This window comes from Callospermophilus lateralis, chromosome 3 (genome assembly GCF_048772815.1).
Source record: "Callospermophilus lateralis isolate mCalLat2 chromosome 3, mCalLat2.hap1, whole genome shotgun sequence".
NCBI classification, from domain to species: domain Eukaryota; kingdom Metazoa; phylum Chordata; class Mammalia; order Rodentia; family Sciuridae; genus Callospermophilus; species Callospermophilus lateralis.
In genome coordinates, this window is record NC_135307.1 from 106,853,625 (window position 1) to 106,880,181 (window position 26,557).

The following is a 26,557-nucleotide window of genomic DNA, read 5'->3' on the forward strand; positions in this document are numbered from 1 at the left end:
AATCTCCTCTGTAAAATAATGATTAAGAGGTGACACTGTTTCTACTGTAGAGAGCCTTCTGTTCCTGATTTCTGTTCTCAGCCCCCTGCTGGGGATCAGTTGTGTTCTAGAAGAAAGAACATGAGCAATGTGCTGGGATCCTGGGCTTACTGTGCTTTGAACTATGTGGAAGCAGAGGGGTTTGTTGAGAGTGAGGCCACTGTTGGGAGGGGGGTTGTTTCCTGCTCTGGGCTCCATTCAGTAGCCCGCAGGGATGGGAAAATGGCTTGTCCTCAGGGAGCAGGTGCTGCTCACATCCAGGGACATGCCACAGGATGAGCCTTCTCTCTCTTTTTTTTGTAAAGAACCTGAAGATGCTTGGTCTCTGAGTGTCCTGCCAGGAAATGAGAGGAGTGTTATTTGTCAGGTTCAGGTGGAGAAGGGAAAATGGACCAAATTACTGGAATTACTAGCTCTGGAAAGGGCCTGGAAAACTTTCCATGGAAATATTTTTTTAACCCTTGCTGAAGCAGGTTTTTGGAAAAGATGTGTCATCAGGCCAGGATGCTCTGGACACCTTTACCAGCAATGATCGTCTGTGGTGCTGAGACCTCTGATGCCTGGCTCTTCAGAGGGGACACAGGCACAGAGAGAATGGAGGGCTTATCTCCTAAGGCCCTGGAGAAGGTTACCATTTGGCAATCCTGCCTTTTCCATTGCTGCTCTTCTCTCCTTTGCTCTGGGCTTTGAGCTTTCCACATTGAGAAATAACTCATTAGAACTTAGAAAGAGGAGCTATGGCCACATGAACGCTGGAGTACAGAATGCATGCCTACAAAATAAGAGGCCAGAGCACTTAAAGGTGCTGGTAGCTGAGAAATTCTTGCACTTTCTTCTCTGGGACCATAAGACTTCAGTTTAGTTACCTGTGAGTCATGTCATTTTTTGAATTCTAATTCTGCAATCCTAATGACCAGGGCAGTGTGTGTTGTAACTAGGGAAATCCTTTTAATGCTTCATTATGGAGAATCATCTTCTGCCAAACATATCAAGACATTTGGGAACCACAGGGTAGAGTGTGTGGGGAAAAGAGAACCCAGGAAATGTGACTCAGTGTTGGTGAAGATTCAGCTAGCTGATGTGCTATATGAACCCAAGGCCTGGGACTGGCCTCCCCTTGGAGTGGGTATCACATCCAGAAAATAAGCCACCTGGGTCACTTTCCACCCTCTCTTGATAGTTCCACCATGCCACCTATGCTCAGTGTCTATCTCCTTGCTTCCTGTAGGCAGTGGCTGATCACATCCCTCAGCTGGTCCAGGGGGTGAGAGGGAGCCAGGCTCAAGCAGAAGACCTTAGTGCCCAGCTGGCTCTCATCATCTCCAGCCAGAACTTCCTCCAGGTAACCTTGGGATCACCTTGGTTTCACGCAGAGCACCCAAATGGGGAGGATCTGACCTTTGTCCTTAAGAAGAGGAATAAGTGGATCCCACAGCCTTAGCTATGTCTTGACCTGACCAATCTCAGTAGAGGTAGCTTTTGCTTAGCAAAGCAAAATGCTAACTTACAGGGAAATTGCCTGGGGAGGTAGTCCATGATTCACTTTTCTTGGGGATATCTTATTTATTTCTCCTTAAAGAGAAAAACAAAACATATCAGGTTACAAGTTGTATGAACAGCCCAGAACCAGGTATTGCTTTAGATTTCTAGAATGCCTAGTGCTGACATTTCCAGACCAGGAAAACACAAGTGGTGAGCATAAGCTTCTCCAAAGATGGGATTGACTGATCCTCAGGTCATTTTGACAGTTGGTCAGGATTAGCAGTCCTTGTGGGGTAAGGGATAGATCCATTTTAAGGAAAATTGAATGAAGTGAGAATGTTCAGTCACGGGGAATCTCCGTGTTACATGCTGCTTATGTTCATATCTCTCTACTTTATCAGCACTTTTTCTTTAATTATATCTCAAACAGCTGATATGTGCTATATGAACCAAAGGACCTGGAACTGGTCTCCCCTTGGAGTGGGTAGCACATCCAGGAAACAACACTTGGGCCACTTGCCACCCTCTCATGATAATTCCACCGAGGCAGTTCAACATCTCATCCCTTTCTACTTCAACACACAGTTGTAGGACCAGGGTGATCCACCCAGTGGGTGATTTTTCCAAAATTGCTGTAACCCCAACAAGCAGAGATGGAACATAAATGTTTTTATTTCTTCATGTTTAACTGCACAGATGCAGAGTGTGTGTGTGTGTGTGTGTGTGTGTGTGTATACGTACACATATATGTATATGAAAATGTATTTTAAATTGCAGTTCATTGCAAATACACCCTTTGTGTTTTTCCTGTAACACATGAGCATTTTTTTTATTTTGAACAATCTTCTGTCATATGCATATTCTGTGTTTAACTGTTCTCCCATTGTTGGACATATAGATTGTTAACTTTTTTGCCTTCATTAACAACCTATTTCTGTGCTCAAATTTATGTTTCCTTCTTGAATTGCTTTTTGAGGGTAAATTCCTAAAAACAGGTTTGCAAGCAGCTTATTTAATTTTTTGGAACATTGAGACTTATACTTGCATCAATATTTGTCTTTTTACTAGAGATCCTGGAGCCAGCTGCATGTGCTGTCCACACCTTGCTACTGACAGGACTGTAGGGTGTGTGACGGAATAGTGTAGATGTGTTCCTGGTTCCATTCTCTCTCTGCCCTGTTTTTTTCTTTTCTTTTGTTCTTTTAACATTCCTCTCATAGACACTTAGATCTTTATGAGAAAAAGGCAAGGTTAAAATGAATAGAAATAGAATTGACAGGGGCTGAGGTTGTGGCTCAGTGGTAGAGCACTCGCCTCTCACTTGTGAGACCCTGGGTTCAATCCTCAGCACCACATAAAAATACATAAACCAAATAAAGATATTGTGCCCATGTATAAATAAAAAAAATATTTTAAAAAAGAAATAGAATTGACAGATGAAAAAGTTTAGACATTTTAAACTTTCTTCACATAAAAAATTGCCTCTCCAGAAGATTAAACAAATCTACATTTGTAACTAATATTATATGGACCATACTTTTTAATACATCTTTTAGAAGAAGGAGAGTTAAGCACTTGAGAAACATGTTTTTCCAGTTTTTTCTACAAAATTCTTTTTGGTTTTGCCTGTCTTTGGTTTTTACATTGTTAAACATTTTTTCATATGCTTCAGTTATTTGTTTTATGTGAATTGTTCATGCTTTTTAAAAAATATATATATTAATTGTAGATGGACACAATACTTTTATTTATGTATCTTTTTTTAATGTGGTGCTGAGGGTTAAACCCAGTGCCTTCCCATGTTAGGGGAGAGTTCTACCAGTGAGCCACAACCCAGTAGACTCATTCTGGTTTTTCTTGTAAATTCTCACTAAGTAAAGAATTTAAGTCAAAGAGTTAAGGAATTTTAAAAAGATAAGCTTTTGTCCTTCATAGTTATAAGCTGGCACTTAGATTGTTACAACTTTTCTAAAGAGAAGCATTAAAAGCCTTAAAGGTATACACACTCTTTGATTCAGAAATTCAGTTTTAAAAATTTATACATTGAAGGTTGTAAATGTATGCAAAGATTTAGCTAGAAAGACATTTATTATGCCATTATTTATTATATTGGAAAAAATAGAACATGCCTAAGAGCAAGAATTGAGAAATATTTACAGATGTGTACAGTGGAATACTATATAGCTAATGAAAAGATAAAAATCTTAATTGAGATTATAAATAGTATGATCTTATTTTTTAAAACATGTGCATGCACACAGATTTCCATGCGTGGTAAAATTATTTTGTTTTATGAAATGTGAGGTTATTTTATTTGCTGCATCTTACTTCATTTTCTAAATAATCTATTGGGTATATTTGAAACTCAGAATAAAGAGCTATTCCAAGAAAACTGTTGGATAGGGAACTCTTTGAAATCAGTTTTAAATGAGAATCCAAGCAACTCTCCTGATTTTGCCTCCCCTAACCCCTCACAACACATACATTTTTGTTGTTGTTAACATTCCTAGATTGTTCTGCCCTGGAGTATCTGATTAGGTATGGCAATTTGTAGGGTGGGGCAGGGAAGTAGCTGGTGATTAATGTGTTTTTTTTTTTTTTTAATTTTTATTCTAATTTGTTACATATGACAGCAGAATGCATTACAATTCATATTATACACATCAAGCACAATTTTTCATATCTCTGGTTGCACACAAGGGTGAAGTACGTCTGGCTGCCATGGAGGAGGCTCTGCCAGTGGGTCTATGCCTCTTGCTGCCCAGGTGCTGTCTTACTTTCTTCTCATCTGTCCACAGCCTGGAAGCAAGATGGTGTCCTCTGCCAAGGCCGCGGTGCCCACTGTGAGTGACCAGGCCGCAGCCATGCAGCTGAGCCAGTGTGCCAAGAACCTGGCAACCAGCTTGGCCGAGCTGCGCACCGCCTCGCAGAAGGCAAGTGGGGCTCTCAGCACAGCAGTCAGCTCGCCAAGAGTGGGGTTTTTTGTTCCTTACTGCTGGAGGGTCATGTTGCTGCCCATGGCCTGAGCACAGCTAACCCTTAATATGTATGATCTGGCACTTAAATTGTTACACCTTTTCTAAGAAGTTTTATAACATCTTGCTTGGGAGAGCTGTCCATTCCATTTGCAAGAGCATTAAAGATACCCTATGGGTTGGCTTATACTCTACATTTAAACTGTCTCCCAGAGTTAGTTATCACCTTCCAGTTAAAGGTGACTTTTGTTGAACCATTTTAAATCTCATGCTTCCTCCTCCTCCTCTGTTTTTCAGTCTTGCAGGAAACTGGTAGTCATCAATGTCTTGGTGCCAGGTGTATTGTGGGCCAAAATAAGTGTACCTAGTCATCTTTCTGCTACTGTGACAAAATACCTGAAAGAATCAACTTTAAAAGGGGAAAGGCTTATTTGACTCACAGTTTCAATTTCAGACATTTCAGTCCATAATTACTGAACCTTGTCACTTCAGGCCGGTGGCAGCACCAAAGGTTATGGCAAGAGTGTATAGGAGAGGAGGACTGTTTGCCTCAGGGTGTCTAGGAAGGGACTGAGAGCCCAACATCCTCTTCAGAGGCATGTACCCCACTATCTAACTTCCTTCCACTAAGCCCCTCTTCCTAAAAGTTCCACCACCTCTGTATTAGCTTTGTTTCGCTGTGGCCAAAATACCTGACAAGGACAACCTGAAGAGAAAAAGTTTATTCTGACCCATGGTTTCAGAGATTGAGTCCGTGGTGGAATGACTCCATTGCTGTGGCCCCATGTGAGACGGAACATCGTGGTGGAGGAGCACACCTCTAGACATGGTGGCCAAGAAGCACAGAGAGAGGGGAAGGGACCACAGGGAAGCTCCAGGGCACGCCCCAGCCATGACCCATCTGCCCACAGTTACCGCCCAGTCTGTTCAAATGAGGATGGACTGCTGAGGTTACAGCTCGCATAAGCCAGTCGTTTCACCTCTGAGTACTCCTGCATTGACACAGGAGCTTTTGGGGGACACCTTATATCCAAACCATGACCACCTCCTAAAGCTTCATGGGATGGTAACCACACTTTCAACGCATGGGTCTTTGGGGGGACATTTCAGAGGCGAACTGTGGTGAGAAATGGTCATATCTTCTAGTTATCACCTTATGAACTTAATAACAAATTATTAAGGCAGAAAATCTTTGGTGGCAGGGGGTGGGGCGGTAAGGGGAGTCAGCTTTGCTCCTTTTTACCCTAAAAGGTTTTCTCATCCTACATGGAAGCATTCATATCTCAACAAGGGTCTCAATAGAACAGAATTTGGGACTAAATAAATTTCAGTCTCTAAAACTTATTAGTTACCAAAGGATCTCTTTACTGCTCCAATGTGGTATTTTAGCATGAAGTTAAAACATGATTTCACTTTTCCTCATTGGAGCAATCCCTTTATAGAAAAAAGCAGCCTCATAAATTGGGAAGGGAAGAAGGTTAAAGCTGACTTGAATGCTTAATATGAGCAGCACACTACATTGAAAAAGAAAAATGTCCAGAGCTTTAGGATACAACCAACACACACACACACACACACACACACACACACACAAAGTTTTTTGAGCCGTGTTGTCAGAAAGGTTCTAGATAATCCACATTGAATCACCTGGGGGTGCTTCTTAGAATGCAGGCTGCCCCTGAGCAACCAAGCCAGAATCTTGGGCCGAAGAGCCTGAACCTCTGCATTTTAATATGTTTCCTCAGTGGGTCTTAGACACACACCAACATTCAATAGCTGCTCAGGAGCCGCAAGTTACAAAGGGGGACCTTGAGTAAAATTGTCCTCTGGGACACGGGGTACAGAAAGACACAGAGATAGACAGACAGACAGATAGATATAATGTAATATAAGGTTCAAGAGTGCAGGGTCTGGAATCAGACTGCCTGCACTCAAATTCTGACCCTGTCATCAACTTAATTTTGTGACCCCAACAAGTTTGTTAACTTCTGTGTTCCTCAGTTTTCTCACCTTACAGTATTGACACATAGAAATCAATTAATCAATATTTCCTATTACTGTTGTTATTATTATCTAAAAAAAGGAGAGAAATTATGATTTACCAGTATTTTGTGATCTGATCAATGACCATGTATGTATATAATGACCTGTGTGTTGGGGCATGCAGTTGCAGCATTTGGCAGCCAATGTCCTAAACGATTAAGAGAATGAAATAATTTTCTTAAACAGCCAAGGGGAATAACTTCTATAATCTTTAGTATGGAAGATAATGATTTAAAATATAGAAATTTGTAAAGAGAATGAGTTTCATACAGAGTCGTGGCTTGGTTGCTCATTCGTTCATTCACACACACTATGCACAGTACCCTATCACTACAATTTGGCACTCTAAATAAAGGCCTCTATAACTCTGAGGATAAAATAGCTTCAAGGAAACTTTAAGTATATCCAGTTACAAGACATACATAATTGATTATTTAGGGACAATAAAGTGTTAACTGAGGAGGATTTTGTTCTCTGAAGAATTATTTGCTACCCTTACCTCTGACTGCTAGATTCAGAGAATCATTGGATATTTTCAGGAAAGCATTTCATGTGTTGCAGAGGACTACAACATCAGATCATGTATACATATTCCTTCCTCTGTTAACAGGCCCATGAAGCCTGTGGTCCTATGGAAATTGATTCAGCTCTGAACACGGTGCAAACTCTAAAGAATGAGCTTCAGGATGCCAAGATGGCGGCCGTGGAGAGTCAGTTGAAGCCACTTCCAGGAGAAACGGTGAGCCATTCGAGCTAACTGGAATGTGGGCTCTGCCTTTGGCATGTTGGGGCATTTTTTAAAAGTTGACTTTAGTGTCCCAGAATTTCAAGCATTTTTGAATGCAGTGCCCTAGATTAGCCACATTTCTTTAGAACAGCATTAAGATAGAAATCCACCCTGTATGAGATTCTCTTGATGGGTGTGTGTGTGTGCTTTCCTAGGGTTTGGCTGAGGATAAGCAGGCATTTATTAATATTTACCCCTCTTTTTGATAAATGAGATAAATGCTAGTGTTTCAGCCCAGTGGTCTAATCCTGTGGCCTTTTACTGAAAAGAATGTCCCATGCAGCCCAGGAGACTACATCTGGAACTGGGAGTATTGGCTTCTGGATCCAGCTGTGTTATCAACTAGCAGTGGACAGCATCTCCTCTGAGTCTTGGGTATCCATTAAATAGGTGGCAATGGATTATAATGGTAAACACAGGAAAGATGATCACCAGTCACTTAAAAAAGAAAAAAAAAAAAAAGTGCAAGGCACTGAGCTGGACCACTGCAAAGCACTTTAAAACAGGAAAGCCACCAATGGAATGATGGCACCACATAGCTAATTGGATCATGTTACGATACCTCCTGATCTTTACGTTCAGAGTTTTCTTGGCTAAAAATTACTAGTTCTCATTTTACCAATCCTGACTACTTTCCCATATTTTTCTGAACATTGCTAATAAAATGCCACCATTTATTAAGCACCTGTTAAACACTCTACACACACACACACAAAATCTCATTTATTGTGATAATAACCCAATAAATATTTCCTTAAACCCATTACCACCTGAGAAAATAGTCACAAAGATTGTCACTGTTCTGTCCAGAGTGATCTGCCAATTAAAGACACAATCAAGGTTTGAATCCAGATTTGCAGGACTCTAAAACCTTTGCCGATGATGTTTTTGTTTATTTGTTGTTGTTTGTAGGGCTGAGAATTGAACCCAGGGCCCCGTGCATGCTAGACATACACTCTACCACTCAACCAAATCCCAGCCCTAAGAGCAGCTGCTCTTAACTACTATTGCTCTTTGAATGAACTGAAGTCTTTTTGAATGTAAAGGGACTTTGGGAGCCCCTAATGAGCCACAGAACAATGTCCGACCCATCAGAAACACTCAGAAAATACTTGTTAAATCAAATGACCCCTAATTGAAAAGATGAAGGAACACAGGTTTAGAGAGGTTAAGTCACTTAACAAGTCGCCCAGCTAATGATAGATACAGAGCCCATGAGGGGCTAACATGTTTTTCACCTTTACATAAAGCACAGGGTCAAGTAGAATGTGAGAAACACTGTGCACTTTTTAAAGAAAGTGACCTACAGTATGTGTGCACTGTTATATTTTGGCTGCAATGGGTCAGGCTCTATTTGTATTTGAAGGCACAGCCTCTCTCAGGAAAGATGTTACCCGGTTAAATCTGTATGTATTGTCTTATGCCTTTTTGAATTTTCACAGTGCACCTAGACATTCTCTTCCAAAACATTGTCCTCAGTTACTAAGCAAATAATTATCAATACCCTAGGCCTTTACCAACTTGGTCCTCTGAATTTTTTTATTCAGCTTACAAAGCAAGATAACATGCTGTTCGTGGGAAGCAAACACTCTGCCCATTTTTCTAATCTCATTTACCACTTCGAATCTCCATTTCTCTTGCATTTCCTTTCACTTGGAACTCCTTAAAGTATAATGATCAAATTGAACAATGTTAATGGGCCCACATGCCAGGAAGGTGGTGCAGCTGGATGTCTGCCCACTTCCTGCCAAGGCATAATTAATGCCTAAGGATTTGTTGCAGACTTTTTAAGTTAGCTTCTAAAGTCATAGTGCTAATAGCTGCCATTTGAGAACCTATGTTCATTCTCTGAAGACCTTCTCAGCTAGGTATATTATGACCTCAGAAAAAAGGTCATAAAAAAGCTCCTGGGGCTTGGAGGCATTCAGTAGCTTACCCAGTCTCACACAGCTAGTAATAGGGAGCAGGGGTGTATATCCCAGTTTGTTCTAAAACCGGGCTCTTTCCCCTGTTCCTCCTGCTGCTATAGGACCAGGGCATCCTGGGTGGGAAGAGCCCAAGCTCTAGGATTGATTTGCATTCTTGCTGCAAATTATACTGAGACTTCAGTAGATGTTTTTTCCTCTAAGTCCTCTCCTCCTCGGATTTTCTTATAGCTGGAAAAATGTGCTCAGGACCTGGGAAGCACTTCGAAAGCAGTGGGCTCCTCCATGGCCCAGCTCCTCACCTGCGCAGCTCAAGGCAACGAGCACTACACAGGTGAGGCTCTGGGCCCTTCATGATGCCAGGTGGCTGCATACAGACCACCTCGGGGGGTCTAGAAAGGGAGTTCCCAGATTTGGCAGTAAACATGTTGTTTTTTCCAGCAGTTCACAGAATATTTTTTAATTACCATCCATATACTTGCTAGTAGACTTGTTACTAAGCATTCAAAGACTAATAAAATGACTCCCAAACTGTCTGTGGGTCACCCCTACTAGACTACAGGCAAATCGTGATTATAGCTTCTAGGTCTATCTCTGACTCCAGAAATTCCACTAATGTAGAAGAATAAAAAAAAAAAAAAATAGAGAAATAAGAGATAACTAAAAATAAGAAGCAAGTGAAATTTTGGAAGATGCAAGACTGATGAGTGCTAACTGACAAACCAGAATGAACATGAATTCAGGATCTCCAAGGGAAAAAGCCAAAAGGAAGTGAGCAGATTTGTGCTGCAAAACTGGGGTGGGGCAGAGGAGCTGAGTATTGGCTATGCTAGGTAACTCTGAAAGGCAGATTTCTTAAATAGGAGTCTGTATAAGCAATAGATAGTGTAACAATAAGAAAAATGGAAAGGAAATGTTAACATAGTAGGCAATCTATACAACTCTGAAATTTAAAAAAGTTTGAATATAAGCATCTTGTTTTAAAAATAGGAAATACTGAAAGAAAACTGAGTAACTCTGAGTGGGAATCAGGTGGGGAGAACTAGGTTATAGATTATTGCTTTCATTTTACAGTAGAACTGCTTGACTTTTAAAAAAATATCTATTTTATTACTGAAGTATAATGCATGCATTTGACAGCATAAGTCCTAAGCAGTTATCTCTGTGATATGAGTTACTACAAATAGAGTGTACCCAAGAAGTCACCACCAAGATCAAGGAGAGAAATGTTTTCAGCATCTTGGTTGCATCCTGTCCCTGATAGCACTCACTGTGTCCCCTCTCCTTCCCCAGAGGCAAAGGCCCTTGACCTCTAATAGCATAGATTAAATTTTGCTGTTTGAACTATGAAAAAACAGAATCATATAACATGTATTCCTTTGTATCTAGCTCCTTTTGCTCAGCATCGTATTTGTGAGACTCGTCCATGGTGCCTGTAGTACCTTTCATTTTTATTGCTTTCTGTAAGATTTCATTGTATAAATATTCCTATATGCTTTATGCTATTCATGGGAATTCGGGATGTTTCCTGAAACACTGCTATAAATAACTCTAGTGTATTTGGTGAGCATAACTGAGCATTTTCTAGGTTATCCCTGGAAGTGACCCTGCTGGATCAGAGGCTCTCCATATATCCACTACATTCCTTTCAGCAGTAGGTGAAAACTCCAATTGTTCTCCATCCTTGTCACCACTTTGTATTGTCAGTCTTTTAGTTTTAGCCACTCTAATGAGTATAGAATCACATTACAATTTTAATTTGCTTTCTCTTGTGAATAATATGACTGAAGATCTTTTCATCTGTTTGCTGAACTTTTTATGAAATATATATGAAACCTTTTGCCCATTTTTTAAAACATGGGTTATTTTCCTTACTTATTCCTTACTTATGGGACTTCTGTGTCACTTATAGGCACTTGTCATATTTGTAGCTTGTTTTTACTCTCTTAAATGTGTTTTTTGATGATCAAAAATTCTTCTAATATAGTCCAATTACAGTTATTTTCCTTTATGGTTAGTACTTTTTTGTGTCTGATTTAAAACTTTCATTTATGCCCATTCTCTCCATCTGATTCACTTAACCCCATTTTTTTAAGTTGGCATTTTATGTTGTTGTTTGTGAAGAAGCATAAAAATATTTCCTCTGTCATATTCTAGAATTTCTCTTCTGTTTTCCTGTCATATTTAGAACTATGATGTTTCTGGAATTGAGTTTTGTTTTGGGCAATAGGGTTCCAGTGTAACTGTTTTCCACATAGATATTCATTTGAACCAGCACCACTGATTGAAAAGAACCCTGCCCACAGCGGTCTTTGCTGCCACTGTGTTATAAAATGACCACAGATGTGTGGGTCAGCTTGTGTTGCTATTTCTTTGCACTCATTTAACTGCCCATTTTTCATTCACACTTTCTGAATTACTGTAGTCGTACTGTAAGTCTTCACATCTGGTAATGTTAAGTCCTCCAACTTTGTTGGGCTCCCTCAAGTTAGTGTTTCCATATAAATTCTAGATTCATACCTTGAGAAGTAACCCTGAACATTGCAGTCCCCTCTCTGTGCTTTTGCTTCCTTTCGAGCTCTTGGCCCTCTTCATCTCAACTCCCTGGTATTGCTCCAGGGACTTCAAACAGATGTTTCATGTTTTTCAGTGTTCCCAGATATTTCTTGCAAGAAGTGTTATTTGTGGAGTTATTCTGCTACTACAAAGTCCTAGAAGCACAATAGGAACTTAAAAAAGAAGTTATGATATAATGTAGTACCTGCAATGAAGTGATTCTATCCTAATGAGGGAAATTTTCAGAGCAGAATTGACACCTACCAGGGTTTGAAGATTGTTTAGGACTTTTTAGTATTCTGGGAGGAAAATGTATGCATAAATTGGTACAAAATGTAAGGTACATGGGAGATTTTAAGTTTGAAAAACATATTCCCAAAATCTTGGCAGCTTTTGTGTAGATGACGAAATGCATTTTTAGTGGAGAGAAGATTATTTTACAAGTTGCATCATCTGATACAACATCCAGGATGGCAAGCTGCCTCCTTGGTGTCTGAAAAACAGCCTAGAATTAGCACCATTTGGTTTTGGCAGGCATGGAAGTGGATGCTACATGCACGTCTCAAAGGCAGAGATGAATGTTGGGTGAAGGAACTGAGAAAGCTAAACAAAAAAGGCCAGAAGGAAGGTGAGGAGTAAGAAGATACAGCTGGAAAGTTAGACCAGGATTGGCTCCTAAAGGATATCATAAGCCAATGTGAATAGTTTGGAGTTTCAACAAAGAACATGCGAAAATACTGAAGGATTTTTAGCTGTGGGTGTGGGTCAGATTGCATTTTGTATAGGTTGCCCTTCCTTCTGTGTGTGGAGTAGATTAGAGAGAAACAGATGGAGGCAGGGGGACTAGCAAGCAGGCTGCTGCATTCGTCCAGGTACAGTGTGGTAGTGTTTTGCAGTGGTGTTGGCCAAATTTCCATCACTATAAGGAGATGCCTAAAGTAATTAACATACATAGAGAAAAGGTGTATTTTGGCTCACAGTTTTAGAGACTCCAGTCCATGATTGGAGGAGGCTACAGTTAAAGAGAAAGCTGAGCAATAGAAATATTTGAAAGAAATGGGAATAGCCCCAATGGGTAGGGCAAGGAAACTGGGAGAGAGATATCTCCAGAGCCAGAGATGTAGCTGCTGCCCAGAGGTGATGGGAAAGGAGGACTTAGAAGCATCTGCTTTAGGAGAAAGGAGGTTACAGCTCTTGTTGAAGGCAGTTTCTACAAAGGTGACGAATAGGTGAGAAGCAAAGAGAGAGACAGCAAATATGAAGGAGGTCTCAATGGATCTTAATTCCCTTGTCCCCAACTGATTCCTGTGAAATATTCAGATGACATATGTTCACTGCCACGTGGCTACATTTGAAAGCAAGCGTGTTTTTCTTTGGCCAGTAAAATACTCAAAAGATATTTCTACATGGCTGAATGCAGTTACATAGGACCTGGTGCACATACTTTGGAGCAGATTTGAGATTTATATCATACCTGGTTTTTACTTTGTGAGCCTTCTCTGTGGTCTAATGCTGCTTGACACACAAGCCACGTGAATTCTGATAAAGAATAACAATCTTTTCGAAGAATACTGCTGTATTTGGTAACACTTGTTATGTCTTAAGACTTTGCTATTGAGAATAATTTAAGATGCCGGTGGCAATAATACCATGAAACTTATCTGTGTTTCCAAGGGATTTTGGTTTTTGAAATGGAAATCTGCTTTAGAATTACCCACTTGCAGGTCTTGTGTTGTGATTCTCTTGACTGAGAACAGCTTCATGTTGCTTGCTTGGACATGTGACTCTGAAGTGGTTACCATTAAGAATGTGGCTATCAACGAAGTTCTGTACAACCATGGTGTTCACTGGGCTCTCTGGTCCTTGTGGCCTTAATTCATCTTTCTGATGGCGAAGTTGGAAAATTTGATTCCTCAAAAAAGTATGAGATTTCACATTGAGTCCAGCAGAAAATAAGTGAGATGGACAGATTTTTGAACTTGAGCTTTTCCAGTTTCTGCCTTTTAAAAATTGAGTCTCAAAGATTTTCCACAAAATGGCTTTTGCATAAACATGTATATGACAAATGTTTTATTCTTCTAAATTCCTATACAACTCGAATAGAAATGGATTCAAGAATCCAAATAAAAAATGGGAAGACAGGTCTTTTTGTCTAGAAATCACAACCTAGAATTTTCAAAAGCCAGTACTAAGATCTCAGTACTAAGATCTTAGCCTCTCCTAAAAGCTGTGGGAAACTGAGACCCATGGGAAAAGGTAGCAGTGTAGACCACACAGCAAATCAATACAGAGGCAGAGTACAATGAGGGCTTAACCACATCTGGTGTTCTTTTGAGCAATGACATCTTTCAACCCTGAGCCAAAAGCTTAAACATAAAGTGGATGATCTTTCCACTGGCTTGCTTTTCTCCTTTGCTTACCTTCATGTTTTCTCTTCTGGGCTTGATTTTTAAATCCTTCCATCTCACAAGTCATGTGATGAACAGTAGATTGGCAGCTTTATAATCCGCCTTGATTAGATTATAGAGTTCTATTCCAGCTGTGTTACATACAAAATATTTATAGATTAACAAGTCTATTGTTGCTAAGCTGTCTAGTTTTATGGGTCTGAGGACTTGCACATCATCTATTGTATTGTGGAGCTTCATCCTCAGTAATGTGAAGACCACCTTCGGCATCTTGCTGACTCAGCTGAAGCAGCCCTGGTAAAGGACATGCTCAAGGGCATCTAGAGACCACCCAGCTGATCCTGCTGAAGGAAGATAGTCATTTCAGAGCTTAAAGAGACATTGGTTTCTGTGGTTTTTATGCATGTCTTTTATGTTCTAACAAGAAGCCTTCACGGTTCTCGCTTCTAAAGAGCACTCTTAAGATTTTCTTACCTGGAGCTGAGGAAGTGCAATTTCAGCTCTGGTGCTACCTGTAAAATGTAAGCTTGTGGACAAGACACTGTCAGTGCTGGGCCTCATTTGTGAAATGGGTCAATGAGATGAGCTCTGGAGTTGGCTGTTCCACAGTTCTCAGATTCTTTTTTTTTTTTTTAATTCCCCAGCACCCAACATCCATGCTCTTCCTGGTACTAGGGATGAGTACCATGTAGTTAGACTCATGTTTATTCTGCATGAAGTGCTGGAATAGTTTTAAAGGACTAGTTTATATTCATAGAAAATCATCACTAATCTCATCATATGTTACAAAATGGATTGAAAGATAACCAGATGATTCACAAAAATGAATAAATATCCAAATATCCATTAAAGGTTTAAAAAAGTAAGATTCTCATTACTCATTAAGTTATGAAAGTTTAAACTTCATTGAGATGCAATTACACTTGCACCGAAGTGACTAAAATTCCAAAAATCCTATTGGCTAGGATGTAGAGCAGTTGCAACTTCAGTGCATTGCTGGTGGAGGGTATAATGGTGAAATCATTTTGTAAAATTGTTTTGTAGTGTCTTCTAAAGTTAAATCTATACTTGTTCTGTTACATAGAAAATCAATTCCTATGTTTAGGTCCAAGAGAGAGAATTTTATGTGTGTGTCTGAATGTATGTACAAAAACTTTCCTTGAAGATTTATTCATAATGGCCCAAAGTGAGAAACAACCCAAATGTGCATTTGCAGAATAACAGATAAACAGGTATTGATGTGTCCAAATAATGGCATATTACCCAGCAAGAATAAACTGCTAACAACATGTGTGAATCTCACCAAATGATGGAAAGAGAAAGAATTCAGACCCAAATGATGCACACTGTGTGGTTTTGTTTACATAAGTTTAAGGACAGGTAAAACTAGTCTAAGGTAATAGATTTTAAGTTGATGATTACTTCTGGTGTGAAGGGCATTGTTGGGGAATGGCACCGGCAATGGTGGATAAGTGGATGTTTCCATATGTACAGATTCACAGAGCTGCTCACATAGATTTGTTTGCTTTATTATGTGTGTGTAGGTTATATCCTAATAAAAGCAACTGGGAAGAAAAGTGAGTTAAAACAGTCTTCTTCAAACTGACTGGACACACCCAGGGACCTCCAGCTGTGCTATTGCCCTCATGTCCTTGGTGTGTTGGATCTAGGGACGTGTAAGGCAGTGGGAGCAAGGGAAAGCAGAAGGAAATTGTCTTTGTATTATATTTGTTACTGCATCTCTTACTTATTTGAGAAGCACAGCAATTCAAATTTTACAAATGTCAATACAGAGTTCCCCTTAGGCGGGGCTGTAGTGCAGAGGGGACCCTGGTCCAGAGGACTATTCTAAAGTAAAAGCGTGACATTTAGATGGAATCTAATAAAAAGTCTGGTGGGCTTGTATCCCCAGGAGTGGCTGCTAGAGAGACAGCCCAAGCTCTGAAAACGCTGGCCCAGGCTGCTCGGGGAGTGGCTGCCTCTACGAGTGACCCCTCTGCTGCCCATGCCATGCTAGATTCTGCCCGAGATGTGATGGAGGGCTCTGCCATGCTCATTCAAGAAGCCAAGCAGGCCCTGATTGCACCTGGAGATGCAGAGAGTCAACAGAGATTAGCTCAGGTAAGGCTCAGAATTGGGAATCGTGGTCATCCTTATCACGCATGTGTTGGCAGGCTGTTTCCTGGATGATTTTTCCTGGTGTGAATGCTTTGACTCAGCTGATGTTTTGAGAGCCTTCCATGGTGCCATAACGATGCTGGCCCATACATGATACTCTTGTTAGTCAAATGTGAGCTCTTCTCCCTTCTCAGTCAATAGAGGGTATGCATCTTTGCTCCCTGTCCTAGGAGGTTTAGGACTTTAGACACATTTATTTTGGGCCAACATATGCTTCCTAGCCTGGGAAGTGAAGAAAATATACAAAATCCAGCCACTCAAAGTTTCTACCTATAACTCCCTATCACCCCTGTGGGCGATTCTCTGACCCCATGATGAAACCAGGTAACTAGGGGCATCCAGGTAAAATTCTAGACATGGGGCTCGGAAGGAGATATTTTGGATTAAAAGAAAAGACAGAGCCTACCTCTGAAGCCCTAACTTTCCTTTTAACTGAGGGTACCCAAGAGTGCAAATAAGAAATCACTTCAATACTATGAAAAGCAGTTCCATTCATCTTAGAGTCTTGCTCTTGGGTATAGTGAGATTTGGGGGTAATCGCGCCAGAGGGTCACTGAGCAAAAATCAACCATAGGCTGGCTGACAGTGACCCAGAAGAACTCAAGGCCTGCTTCCACCTCAGTGACCTCAACAGAGTTCTCTAGGGGGATATATTTCCATTTCCCTTGAAACAAGGTACCTAGGTTTGAATCAGGAGCTATGATTCAGCCTGGCTTTGGGGAGCAGGTAAGATGTGCCTGTCACAGGATGTTAACCCTAGTGAGGGGGTGGAATTTGCTTTTGGACAGCAGATGTGGATGAGGTGATGTAACTTAACAGTGTCAGGCAGATGCTGGTGGATAATTTCCATGTCTGTATCAGCTCTGCATACTCTCACTGCTCAATTTCCCAAGAAATGTGCAAAAATGTTTGTACTGAAACCTTTCTTATGATGTCTGTCTCCCTTCATGTATTCAGGTGGCCAAAGCTGTCTCTCACTCCTTGAATAACTGTGTGAATTGCCTACCTGGGCAGAAGGATGTGGATGTGGCCTTGAAGAGCATTGGAGAGTCCAGCAAGAAGTTGCTTGTGGATTCGGTGAGAGGTTCTGACTGGGAAGGGAGACTTGGCCCCTCTAGGTGTGAGTGGGTCTTCTTTTGTGGAATCTTTGAGTAACTAACCTTTCCTTAAGGGGTACCATTTCTCCTGACAGTTGGCTTTTCTGTTCATTTCCTGTCCAGCAAAGTTCCTAGATGAAGCTTTTAAAGTTTACTCTTTAAGTCCATTTTGCTGTTAAGAGGCAGAAGAGTGGGTATATGGTCCTCTCCCTTCTTATAAGGGCATGTCAGATAGAGATGAGCAAGCAGTGGAGGTGCACACGTGTTCAGGATTCATTGGGAGAGCAGGTGGTCCAAGGACTTTCACTTAGGGACCATTCCCATCCCTGCTTTGTGAGTCTGCTTGCAGAAGTTGTGTTTATCTTTATTTCTTCCCTGTGCCGGTGTACAGGCAGGTATGCTGGTGGTAATAGAGTCTAGCCTAGCTTTCTGGAACTTTTCACTAATGGTTATAGTTCTTCAAATGACACTGGTATTCTGTAAAAAAAATAATAAAGATTAATAAAGACCTCTAATAAAACAAAATTGGTGGCTATTAATTTGGAAAAACGTGATTTGTTCTTTTAGTTCTAAAAAGCTAGACTGAGAATTTCCGTCTTGAGAGAGTCAAAACAGGGTGGTGGTTCCAAGAACAGATCCTGGAGTCAGGCTGCCTGGGTGTGAATCCCGTCTCTGCCACTTAGATGAGCATGAGCACTTGCAGATGGCTGTTCTTACTGGTTTCCATCTGCAATGTATAGCCTTGAGTCTTTTCTGTAAAGGGAGATAGATGAATGAGTGTAGTTGTATTGAAAGGCAAACCTCACCTGGACCCAGACCATACAAAGCCTTTCAGTCTTGATGTCTCAAATGCATCCCTGGGAAGTCTTTCTTCCCTCCACAATGCCTGCCTTTATCCCTACCGAGCAAGGTAATACTTATGGGGTGTGCTTTCTGTCCTCATAGCTACCTCCGAGCACAAAGCCTTTCCAGGAAGCCCAGAGTGAACTGAATCAGGCAGCAGCTGATCTGAACCAATCTGCTGGGGAAGTTGTCCACGCCACCCGGGGCCAGAGTGGAGAGCTGGCAGCAGCCTCCGGAAAGTTCAGTGATGATTTTGACGAATTCCTAGATGCTGGCATTGAGATGGCTGGTCAAGCACAGGTGGGTGTGGAAGTACTGTCTGTCCAGAGCTGACCTGAGCCTCTGCTCTGAACTTCCCATGTTGGAGGCTGACTGGGAAAATGAGCATAGGGAACCTATAAACAGGCCATGGTACATTCCTTTTGCTGCTTGGGAAGTTCTGTGACCTCATAGGAATGGCATTCCCAAAGATGTCTCAGCTTATGTATGAGCAGCTCTTGGTGATGAGGGATGACTTTTCCCACGATTTCCAGCAGAACCCATCCTCTCACTTATGCCATTTGAAGAAAGAGTAGGAGGAGGACAGTGTTTAACTGAGATGATGATAGCTCTTCAAATGTGGAATAATATAGCAAAATACACACACACAATGCACTCAGACACACACGCATATTTGAGGTTTAGTGGGCTTATTTGGAGGGACTGTAGTGTAATACTGAGTGTCAAATGATTAAAAAGTACCACCTTCACATGCTCAAAGAAAAATTACCTCCTTCAGATGAGCAGATAAACCGCTTGTTTAGAACACAAAAACATGACCAGTCAGGTATCAACTTGCAGGGATATTTTTTCTAAGCTCTTGCAAACTCCGTAAAAGAGCTATCCCATTATTTTTTGCTCTGTTATCCACAAAGTATTGTTTCTTCCATGGCAAGGCAGGTGAGAAATGGGTCTTTTCCCGAATCAGGATCTTCTGGGTTGCAGCCAGCTCTGAACATTGAAACAGTGCTATTCATTTGTGCCAGGCCGAGATGTACAAGCTACTGGACAACTCCAGCATTGTTGAGCAAGATGCTGGAATCGTGGCCTCGTCTGTGCATTGGTGCTGCTCGCTGGCTCTCTCCTCCCCCTGCTATAGTGCCTCCAGTTGTGAGAAAGCACAGCTCCTGGCTGACCCACTTAAGCATGGATTTCTTTCCCTGATGCATGAATCTTGCTCTAATCATCTGTTTGAAGAAGGATAGACACTAGTCAGTATCTCAATGTGTTAGTCATGTGCAGACTGGGCTTCATGTGATCTCTACAGATAACTTGCCTCTGCCTGAGGATGCTGCTCCTAGCTCTCTGAATGCTTACTAGGAGAAATGGACACTTCCTCATGACTTTGACTCCTTTTGACCTTCCAGACAAAAGAAGACCAGATCCAAGTGATAGGGAACCTCAAGAATATTTCTATGGCATCCAGCAAGCTACTGTTAGCGGCCAAGTCTCTCTCTGTAGATCCAGGAGCACCCAATGCAAAAAATCTGCTGGCTGCAGCTGCAAGGTAAGAATGGGACAAATTGTGCTTTCACATGTTTTTAAATGATGTCACTGCATCTTGAAGATGTGCCCAACATCCTACCACTTTGCAAAGAATTGGTGGTATCTTTGTGTCATTGGAGGTAAAGTAAAGAGTAATGGGAGAATCTGGGGTGTTTTTTTGTTTGGTTGGTTTTTGTTTTTGTAAAACTGGCTCCTCTCCATGATTTTTTCCCACTAAGAAATCCTCTGTCACCTTATACAGCCTTTCCAATAAGGACTGGCTTAGATTTAAGGCCACTATTAACTTGCAAACATGAAAGCTTAAATAGATTTTTCAGATGATGAAAGTAATAGATGCTTATTGAAAAAGAAATCAGAAAATACTAAAAACAGAGAGGAGAGCAGTGCTCAAAAAACATTCACCAGACATTTATTCAACACATACTATGTTCCTGGAATGGATATTAGATTGAATTTGACTTGTGTGGAAAGGCTCCAGTTTAGGATGGATGAGTAGTGGTAGAATAGCTTTTGAACTGAAGTAAAACATGACTCTGAGCCTGGGAATATTTCAGGGTTCTCTTTTCCTGTTGCTTTCACCCAGGGAAGTAAGTAATACAATTTCTGGTCGCAGGCTACCACTGTGCCACTTCAGTTCAATAACTGGTGATTGAATGCCAGCGTGCAGAGCAACAGCAGCGACAGCCCAGGACGATCTTTTATTAGCAATTCCACATTCTTCTTCCCAAACCCAGAGGGGAGGATATTTTACCATGGGTGGTACAGATGCTTTCTTAACATTGTTTGACATCATTTTTTATATGGAAAAGCTGAGAGTGGTGAGGCATTAAATGAGAGGCTATGAGGGGGATGTAATCATTGGAAATCTTTTCAAAATGTGCAGATTAGTGATTAGCTTCAGTTCTGCTTGCTTTTTCTTTTCAGCTTTGTTTCATTTGTTTGGTTTTTGTGGAGTTTTTTGTTTATTTGTTGTTGTTGTTTCCTTTTCTTTGTGTGAACCCTTGGAGCTCAGTGACCATTTAAATTGTCTGACTCAAGGCGTCCGAATGCTAGTCCAAGCTTTGGTTCTCTCCTCCCTCAGTCATGTTGCTCAACCTGTCTAAACTTTCCATCTGTGAAATGGAAGTGTGAACTACATCATCCTTCAGTTCTTTCCAGCTTTCATGAAACTAATAGTTAAGTCCTGTCTCTCCTTCCATCTTTTTGTTTGTTTGTTCCTGTAGGTATGTGTATGTGTGTGTATATGTACGTATAAACTCATTCATAGATAGATAGACAGACAGATATTGTTACAAACTGTCAGAGCACTTCCCTTGCAAGCTGTTGTGTTTCTTCATTTAGTCACAGAAGATACATTTTAAGTGCAAACAATAGAGTTTTAGGGGTTTGGAAAATTATCTTCACATCTCCCCACCTCTTTCTCATGCTTTGTGATTGTTCTGATAAACAAGTGCCCTCCCTTGACAGTGGGGAGAGGCAAGGATGGGGGTGATGTCTAATTTGCAGAGCAGTTGTTTCTGATATAAAACCCTCTCTTGATCACTTCTTTTCTCCTACAAAGAGCCTTTGGATAAGGCAACTGATATTTCCAGGTATCTGAACTCAGATGTTTTTCATTATCTTCAATTTTTTGCATCATTTCCAAATTATAATTTCCAACTTGGAACATGTTGTTCGCTCTCTTAAATTGTGGAAAGAAGGGAAAAATATAAATTGGCCTCTAAAGTCCAGATAAGAAGGCAAACAAACCCTGAAAGAATGTTGCTGGAATATAGTTCTGGGTGTCTGCAGACCCCCTCCCTGGTGGTGGCACTGAGGACAGAGCCTAGAAATAGGTTAAAAACTTTCTGTCCTGAGGCTGATGCTGTGGCTTAGCAGCAGAGCGCTCACTTAGCACATGCAAGGTGCTGGGTTCAATCCTAAGCACCACATAAAGATTAAAAAATAATAATAAGAAGAGTAAAAGTATTGTGTCCAACTACAACTACAAAAATATTTTAAAACTTTCTGTCCCCCGTCCTAACTTTCAGCTGCTGGCAGAGAGTTCCTACCCTGAGGGTTTTATAGCCAGGTAGCTACTTAAGACTGTTCATGTGAAAACAGTTGTCTGGGACGCAAGTGTTGCAACAAGATACTGGCACATTCTCCTTGATTTCTTGGCACATTTTGGCAAGCTTCTGCTCCCTGGGTGGTCTCCTAGTGGGAAACTTCAGCCTGGTCCAGTGGGTCAAGCAAGCTCTTGTTGGGGTACAGTGTTCGGCTAAGACAAGATTCATTCATTCATGCTTTTATTCTTTCACAGGTTAATGACACAGGTGGTTATCACAGGACTGACTGGGGCCAAGCCCAGTGCTAGGTACACACTGTGAGCATGACAGGGATGTGGCCATAGTGAAGTTAGGGCAAGATGTAGAAGGAGCCCCCACATTTCCTCCATGCCTCCCATAAGTGTTCAGGAAGTTGAGCAGCAGGAACCTGATTTCATTGTCTTTAATCTCAGTTCCACTGCCCTCCTTGTTCTTGAGACAGCCAAGCCCTACTGGTCTCTTACATGCATGTCCCCAGCTCTGCCTGGTCCTACTGCTGGATCAGCAGTCTGTAACCTCTTGCTTTCTGGGTCTCTGCAGTCTTTCCTCTTCTCAGGGAAAAAAAAAAAAAATGACATTGGCTTCTGGAGAAAAGGTAGAGTATGTGTTTTTTCCTGGGCTTTGAATTCTGCTTCTAAGCCTAGGAATATTTAAGGATCCTCCTCCCTTGGCTAATGAAGAGAAATTCCTTTTCTGACTTGATCATCTTCCTTTCTTGCTGGTGGGCCCTGGCTCTTTTCTGACAAATTGGATGAAGCTGAAGACCTTTTGTCAGTCATTCAGTAGCCTTTTCCCCAACTAGCATGCACCTAGGCAAAGGAGGGCATATCTATTCTGAGCCCCTTCCCAGCAGCCAGACATAGACCATAACCATCATAATGGCCAGAGGAACTCCAGAGATGAGATGCCTCAATGCGTGAAGCTGCCTTGAAACCCAGGGGGCTTTCGCTGTTATCCTGTCCTCTGAGGGTCTCCCAGGAGCTCCCAGACAGCTCCTACTCCCTGGCTACCTTTGTCTGAGGTTTCTACTAGGCAGGCTTCCTCCTGTCTCCAGAGACAATGAAAAAGGAGAATCCAGCAAGCAGCATGAAGGGGAGGAGGGCCTCTGCTATATAAAAAGAAAAAATAGAAATAGGGCTCTTGCTCTCTGTTGGTTTCATCTAGAAAGTCCTCTTTCCTTTTTCCAAATCAGAATCACATTCACCTCTACTTTCCCAATTGCTGCAGTGTACGTTGAGCACTTCCTTCCATGCAGAACCCTTGCCCCACAGTTGAGTTTCATTTTCTTCCATGTTCCTCGTGGATTCCCACATTTATCTGTCCTCTCTTTCAGCAGGTCCACCATGGCCTGTCTCGTGCCATGCCCTGATCACTGCTTTCCTGAGCTCAACTTTTTGTGTCTCTTCTTTTGCATTGTCTTGCCTCTTCAACTAGATTGCAAGCACCTTGTTGTCTTGGGGAGCTTTAAACTGTATTATTTGTCTTTACTCTCCATGCCTGGGGCATAACAGGACCCTGGGAATACTTATGGGTGGATATGATGGGCTCCTTTCTCTCTCCTAAGCACCTCCTTCCTGGAGGAAGGGAGCTGTCTTAGGCTGCTTTATTCCCTCTAGGCCTCTTATCGGGTGATTTGTGCTTCATAGATGATCAGAAGCTCAACTTTGTTGATTTTCTTCTCTCACTCATTTCTTTTTCTTTTTTTTTAAATATACTTATCTTTTAGTTGTAGTAGGACACAATAACTTAATTTTTCTTATTTCTTTTTATGTGTTGCTGAGGATCGAACCCAGGGCCTCAACTCATCAGCCCCTCACTCATTTCTTTATTTAAAATTTCCAGCCAGAGCTCTCAAACTTCAGTTGAATCAATTCAGTATCTCTGGGCACTAAATGATTTCTAAAAGAGGGCCCTTTTTAACCTCTGAGGTGGCAGATCCTGATTTTTTTAAGATAAAGAATCTTTATTTTGATAGACTTAAATATAAGAAAATGATACCTGTAGACTGTGAAATTATGATCATCTAACTTTTTTTTGTATTTTTAAAAAATAAACCCAGAGCATTTTAAAAATTTATGAGCATTTCAAAAAGTTATGGGGGAAAAAAGATCAGATCTATGTAGATTCATGCTAATTTTGGTGATTTTTTTTTATAATGTAAACTGATCAATTTATAATTTCTTGAGATTTATTGAAATTTAAAAAAATAACATTACAAAATTATATTAGCTGTTCCTTTGTTTGTACAAATAGCTACAATTGTTTCAAACATAAAAATATTATTTTTCATTGTCAAGCATACATAGCCATTTGCCTCTGGACCACTTAGTTTATTATTTAGCAATGTATCCAGACTCTAAAATGAGTTGTGGGGATTAAATAATGCTTACCTAAATAATGCTCTTTGGGCATGGATCATTTACCCAGGAGACTCATTTAGACATGTGATGCTGCTCTGACATTTTATGAATTATTTAACCACAAACCATTAAGTCTGTTGGTTTTACTTTTTTAATGCCAAATTTTTACTTGAAAATTTTTCATATCTACAAAAAAAAGTTAAAAGAATAGGAAAGTCAGTAGTTTTTCCACAGCTGTGTATCCTCTGCATTCAACAATGGTAAATACTTAGTTTTTAAATGGAAAAACCTTTATACAGAAATTAGGTGTTAAAAAAAAAAAAAGAACAGATAAACAGGCAACACTTTCAGGAAGAAGGAAATGGAATGGAAAGCTTCTGTGATATGTGGACATATTCTCCAAATGATCTGCCATTATGTTGAGAGCATTCTCCACCTGGTATGTTGACTTTGCCAGCCTGTCTCCCACCGCAAGGTGGGTCTCAGCCACCACACAAGACATGGCACTGGACTCTGAGGGATACTTCAATGCATGCATCATGGACTGCGCCCATCAGGATTATTGGAACAGGGATTGTCTAGCTGTCTGTCATTCTACTTTGCAAGATGGAGAGCATAGTGCCTCCCTGTGATGCTCTAATTAAAGCAATTTCCCCCCGTAAACAAATTACCCATGTCGTTCTTAGAGAAGCTATTTGAGGATTCTTTCTTGAGTTCAAGAATGTTTTTCTTCTTTCCATCGCCCTAGCTAAATTTAGAATTAAAAGAAGTATCTCATCAAATAATTAAACTGATTGCCTTTGTATGTTGGTAACATCATTTTCCATCTAATTTGATATTCTGTGGCAAGCTGCAAAGCTGATTTAACTAATAAAATGAGGCGTCTTTTATATTAGACAATGTTGGTGATTAACTACAATATGTGATTTTGTTTGTTTTAAGATGCCCTTTAGCTGTAGTGCTTAGGAAATATGAATAGAATTCTAGGCTCTGCCTAAAGTATGGGCCATTATGGCCCTGCAGAAAAAGATAGTTTGGAGTCAGACAGGCAGGCATGAGTTTAAATCTTGATCCTACACCTTATTTTAGCACCCCATTAGGCAGTTAGCTCAGTTAGCTCAATTCTCAGATTTTTCATGTATAAAACACAAGGATATTCTATTTTTTAAGCAATACATAATATTTATATATATTTATGGGGTATAGAATGATAATTATCATACACACACACACACACACACACACACACACACACACACACGGGCGCGCGCACACACGCACATAGTATGATAAGCATTTTTTATCTCCTCAAGCATTTATCACTTCTTTTCAGTTTTAAGACTTAGAATACAGAGCTAGAGTAATCAAGACTGTGGTATTGGTGAAAAATACATCAGTCAGTGGAACACTGTAGAGTCCAGAAGTAGAGCCACTCAATGATGGTCAATTGATTGTCATTGGAGTTGCAAAAGCAATTCAATAGAGAAAGGATTATTTTATCAGTGGTACTAGAACAATTGGCGTTCATATGCCAAAGAACAGCAAAAAATACTCAACCTGCGTCTCACATCTCATAAAGAAATCAACTTACTGAACTGTGACTTTCTGAATTATCCATGCTGTTACCTAGGACAAGTTAAGTAGGGCATGTTGGGGGTGGGGTGGGGGGAACGGGAATGTTTCTTTGTCAATGTAGCAAAACATCCAGTAGAATCTTAAATTCTAGGAATAGAAATACATGTAAAATCATGTAAGAGTCTTTAAGAGTCTCATGTTAATAAAGGAAATCACTATTTTATAGAATAATTTTTGGAAATCTGCTAGGAATTAGTAATTCATACAGAATTTATTGGAAAGTAGAAATGTTAGAAATCATAGGCACATTTTTTTTGCTGCCTATATTTAAAAATGTATAAATATACAAGGGCTACCCAAAACAGCCTCACTCAGCCTTTCATTACTATAGACAGCTAATGAAAGATCTTGAACAGTGTGTTAATATGATCTCTTTGCATCTTTGTTGTGAATTTTTTCTTATGAATATATCCAAAGGTAGTCCTAATTTCTTTTTAAGAACTATTGGTAGCCCTTAAAGTTAAATCAAATGAATAATCAGAAGCAAGGTAAGGAGTCTCATTTTATTTTCAGTGAGTGTTATTTTTCTTGGGTCATAGGGAGCCTGGGGGAGTGGACTCATGAAGACCCTAGCCTAAATAGAAAGTTAATTTTATC

The 26,557-nt window shown here is 40.6% G+C and overlaps 1 protein-coding gene across 4 annotated transcripts in view; it reads left to right on the top strand.

The window, feature by feature from the left end:
- Positions 1–26,557, top strand: part of Tln2 (talin 2) — a 394,566-nt gene that overhangs the window by 284,090 nt on the left and 83,919 nt on the right. For all 4 annotated transcript variants that reach the window (XM_076850883.2, XM_076850885.2, XM_076850886.2 and 1 more), the window contains 8 exons: positions 1,268–1,381; positions 4,320–4,454; positions 7,150–7,278; positions 9,483–9,585; positions 16,128–16,336; positions 17,351–17,470; positions 18,436–18,633; positions 19,740–19,879. In XM_076850883.2, the coding sequence (XP_076706998.2) occupies positions 1,268–1,381; positions 4,320–4,454; positions 7,150–7,278; positions 9,483–9,585; positions 16,128–16,336; positions 17,351–17,470; positions 18,436–18,633; positions 19,740–19,879 (1,148 nt within the window). The remainder of the gene's footprint in view (positions 1–1,267; positions 1,382–4,319; positions 4,455–7,149; positions 7,279–9,482; positions 9,586–16,127; positions 16,337–17,350; positions 17,471–18,435; positions 18,634–19,739; positions 19,880–26,557) is intronic.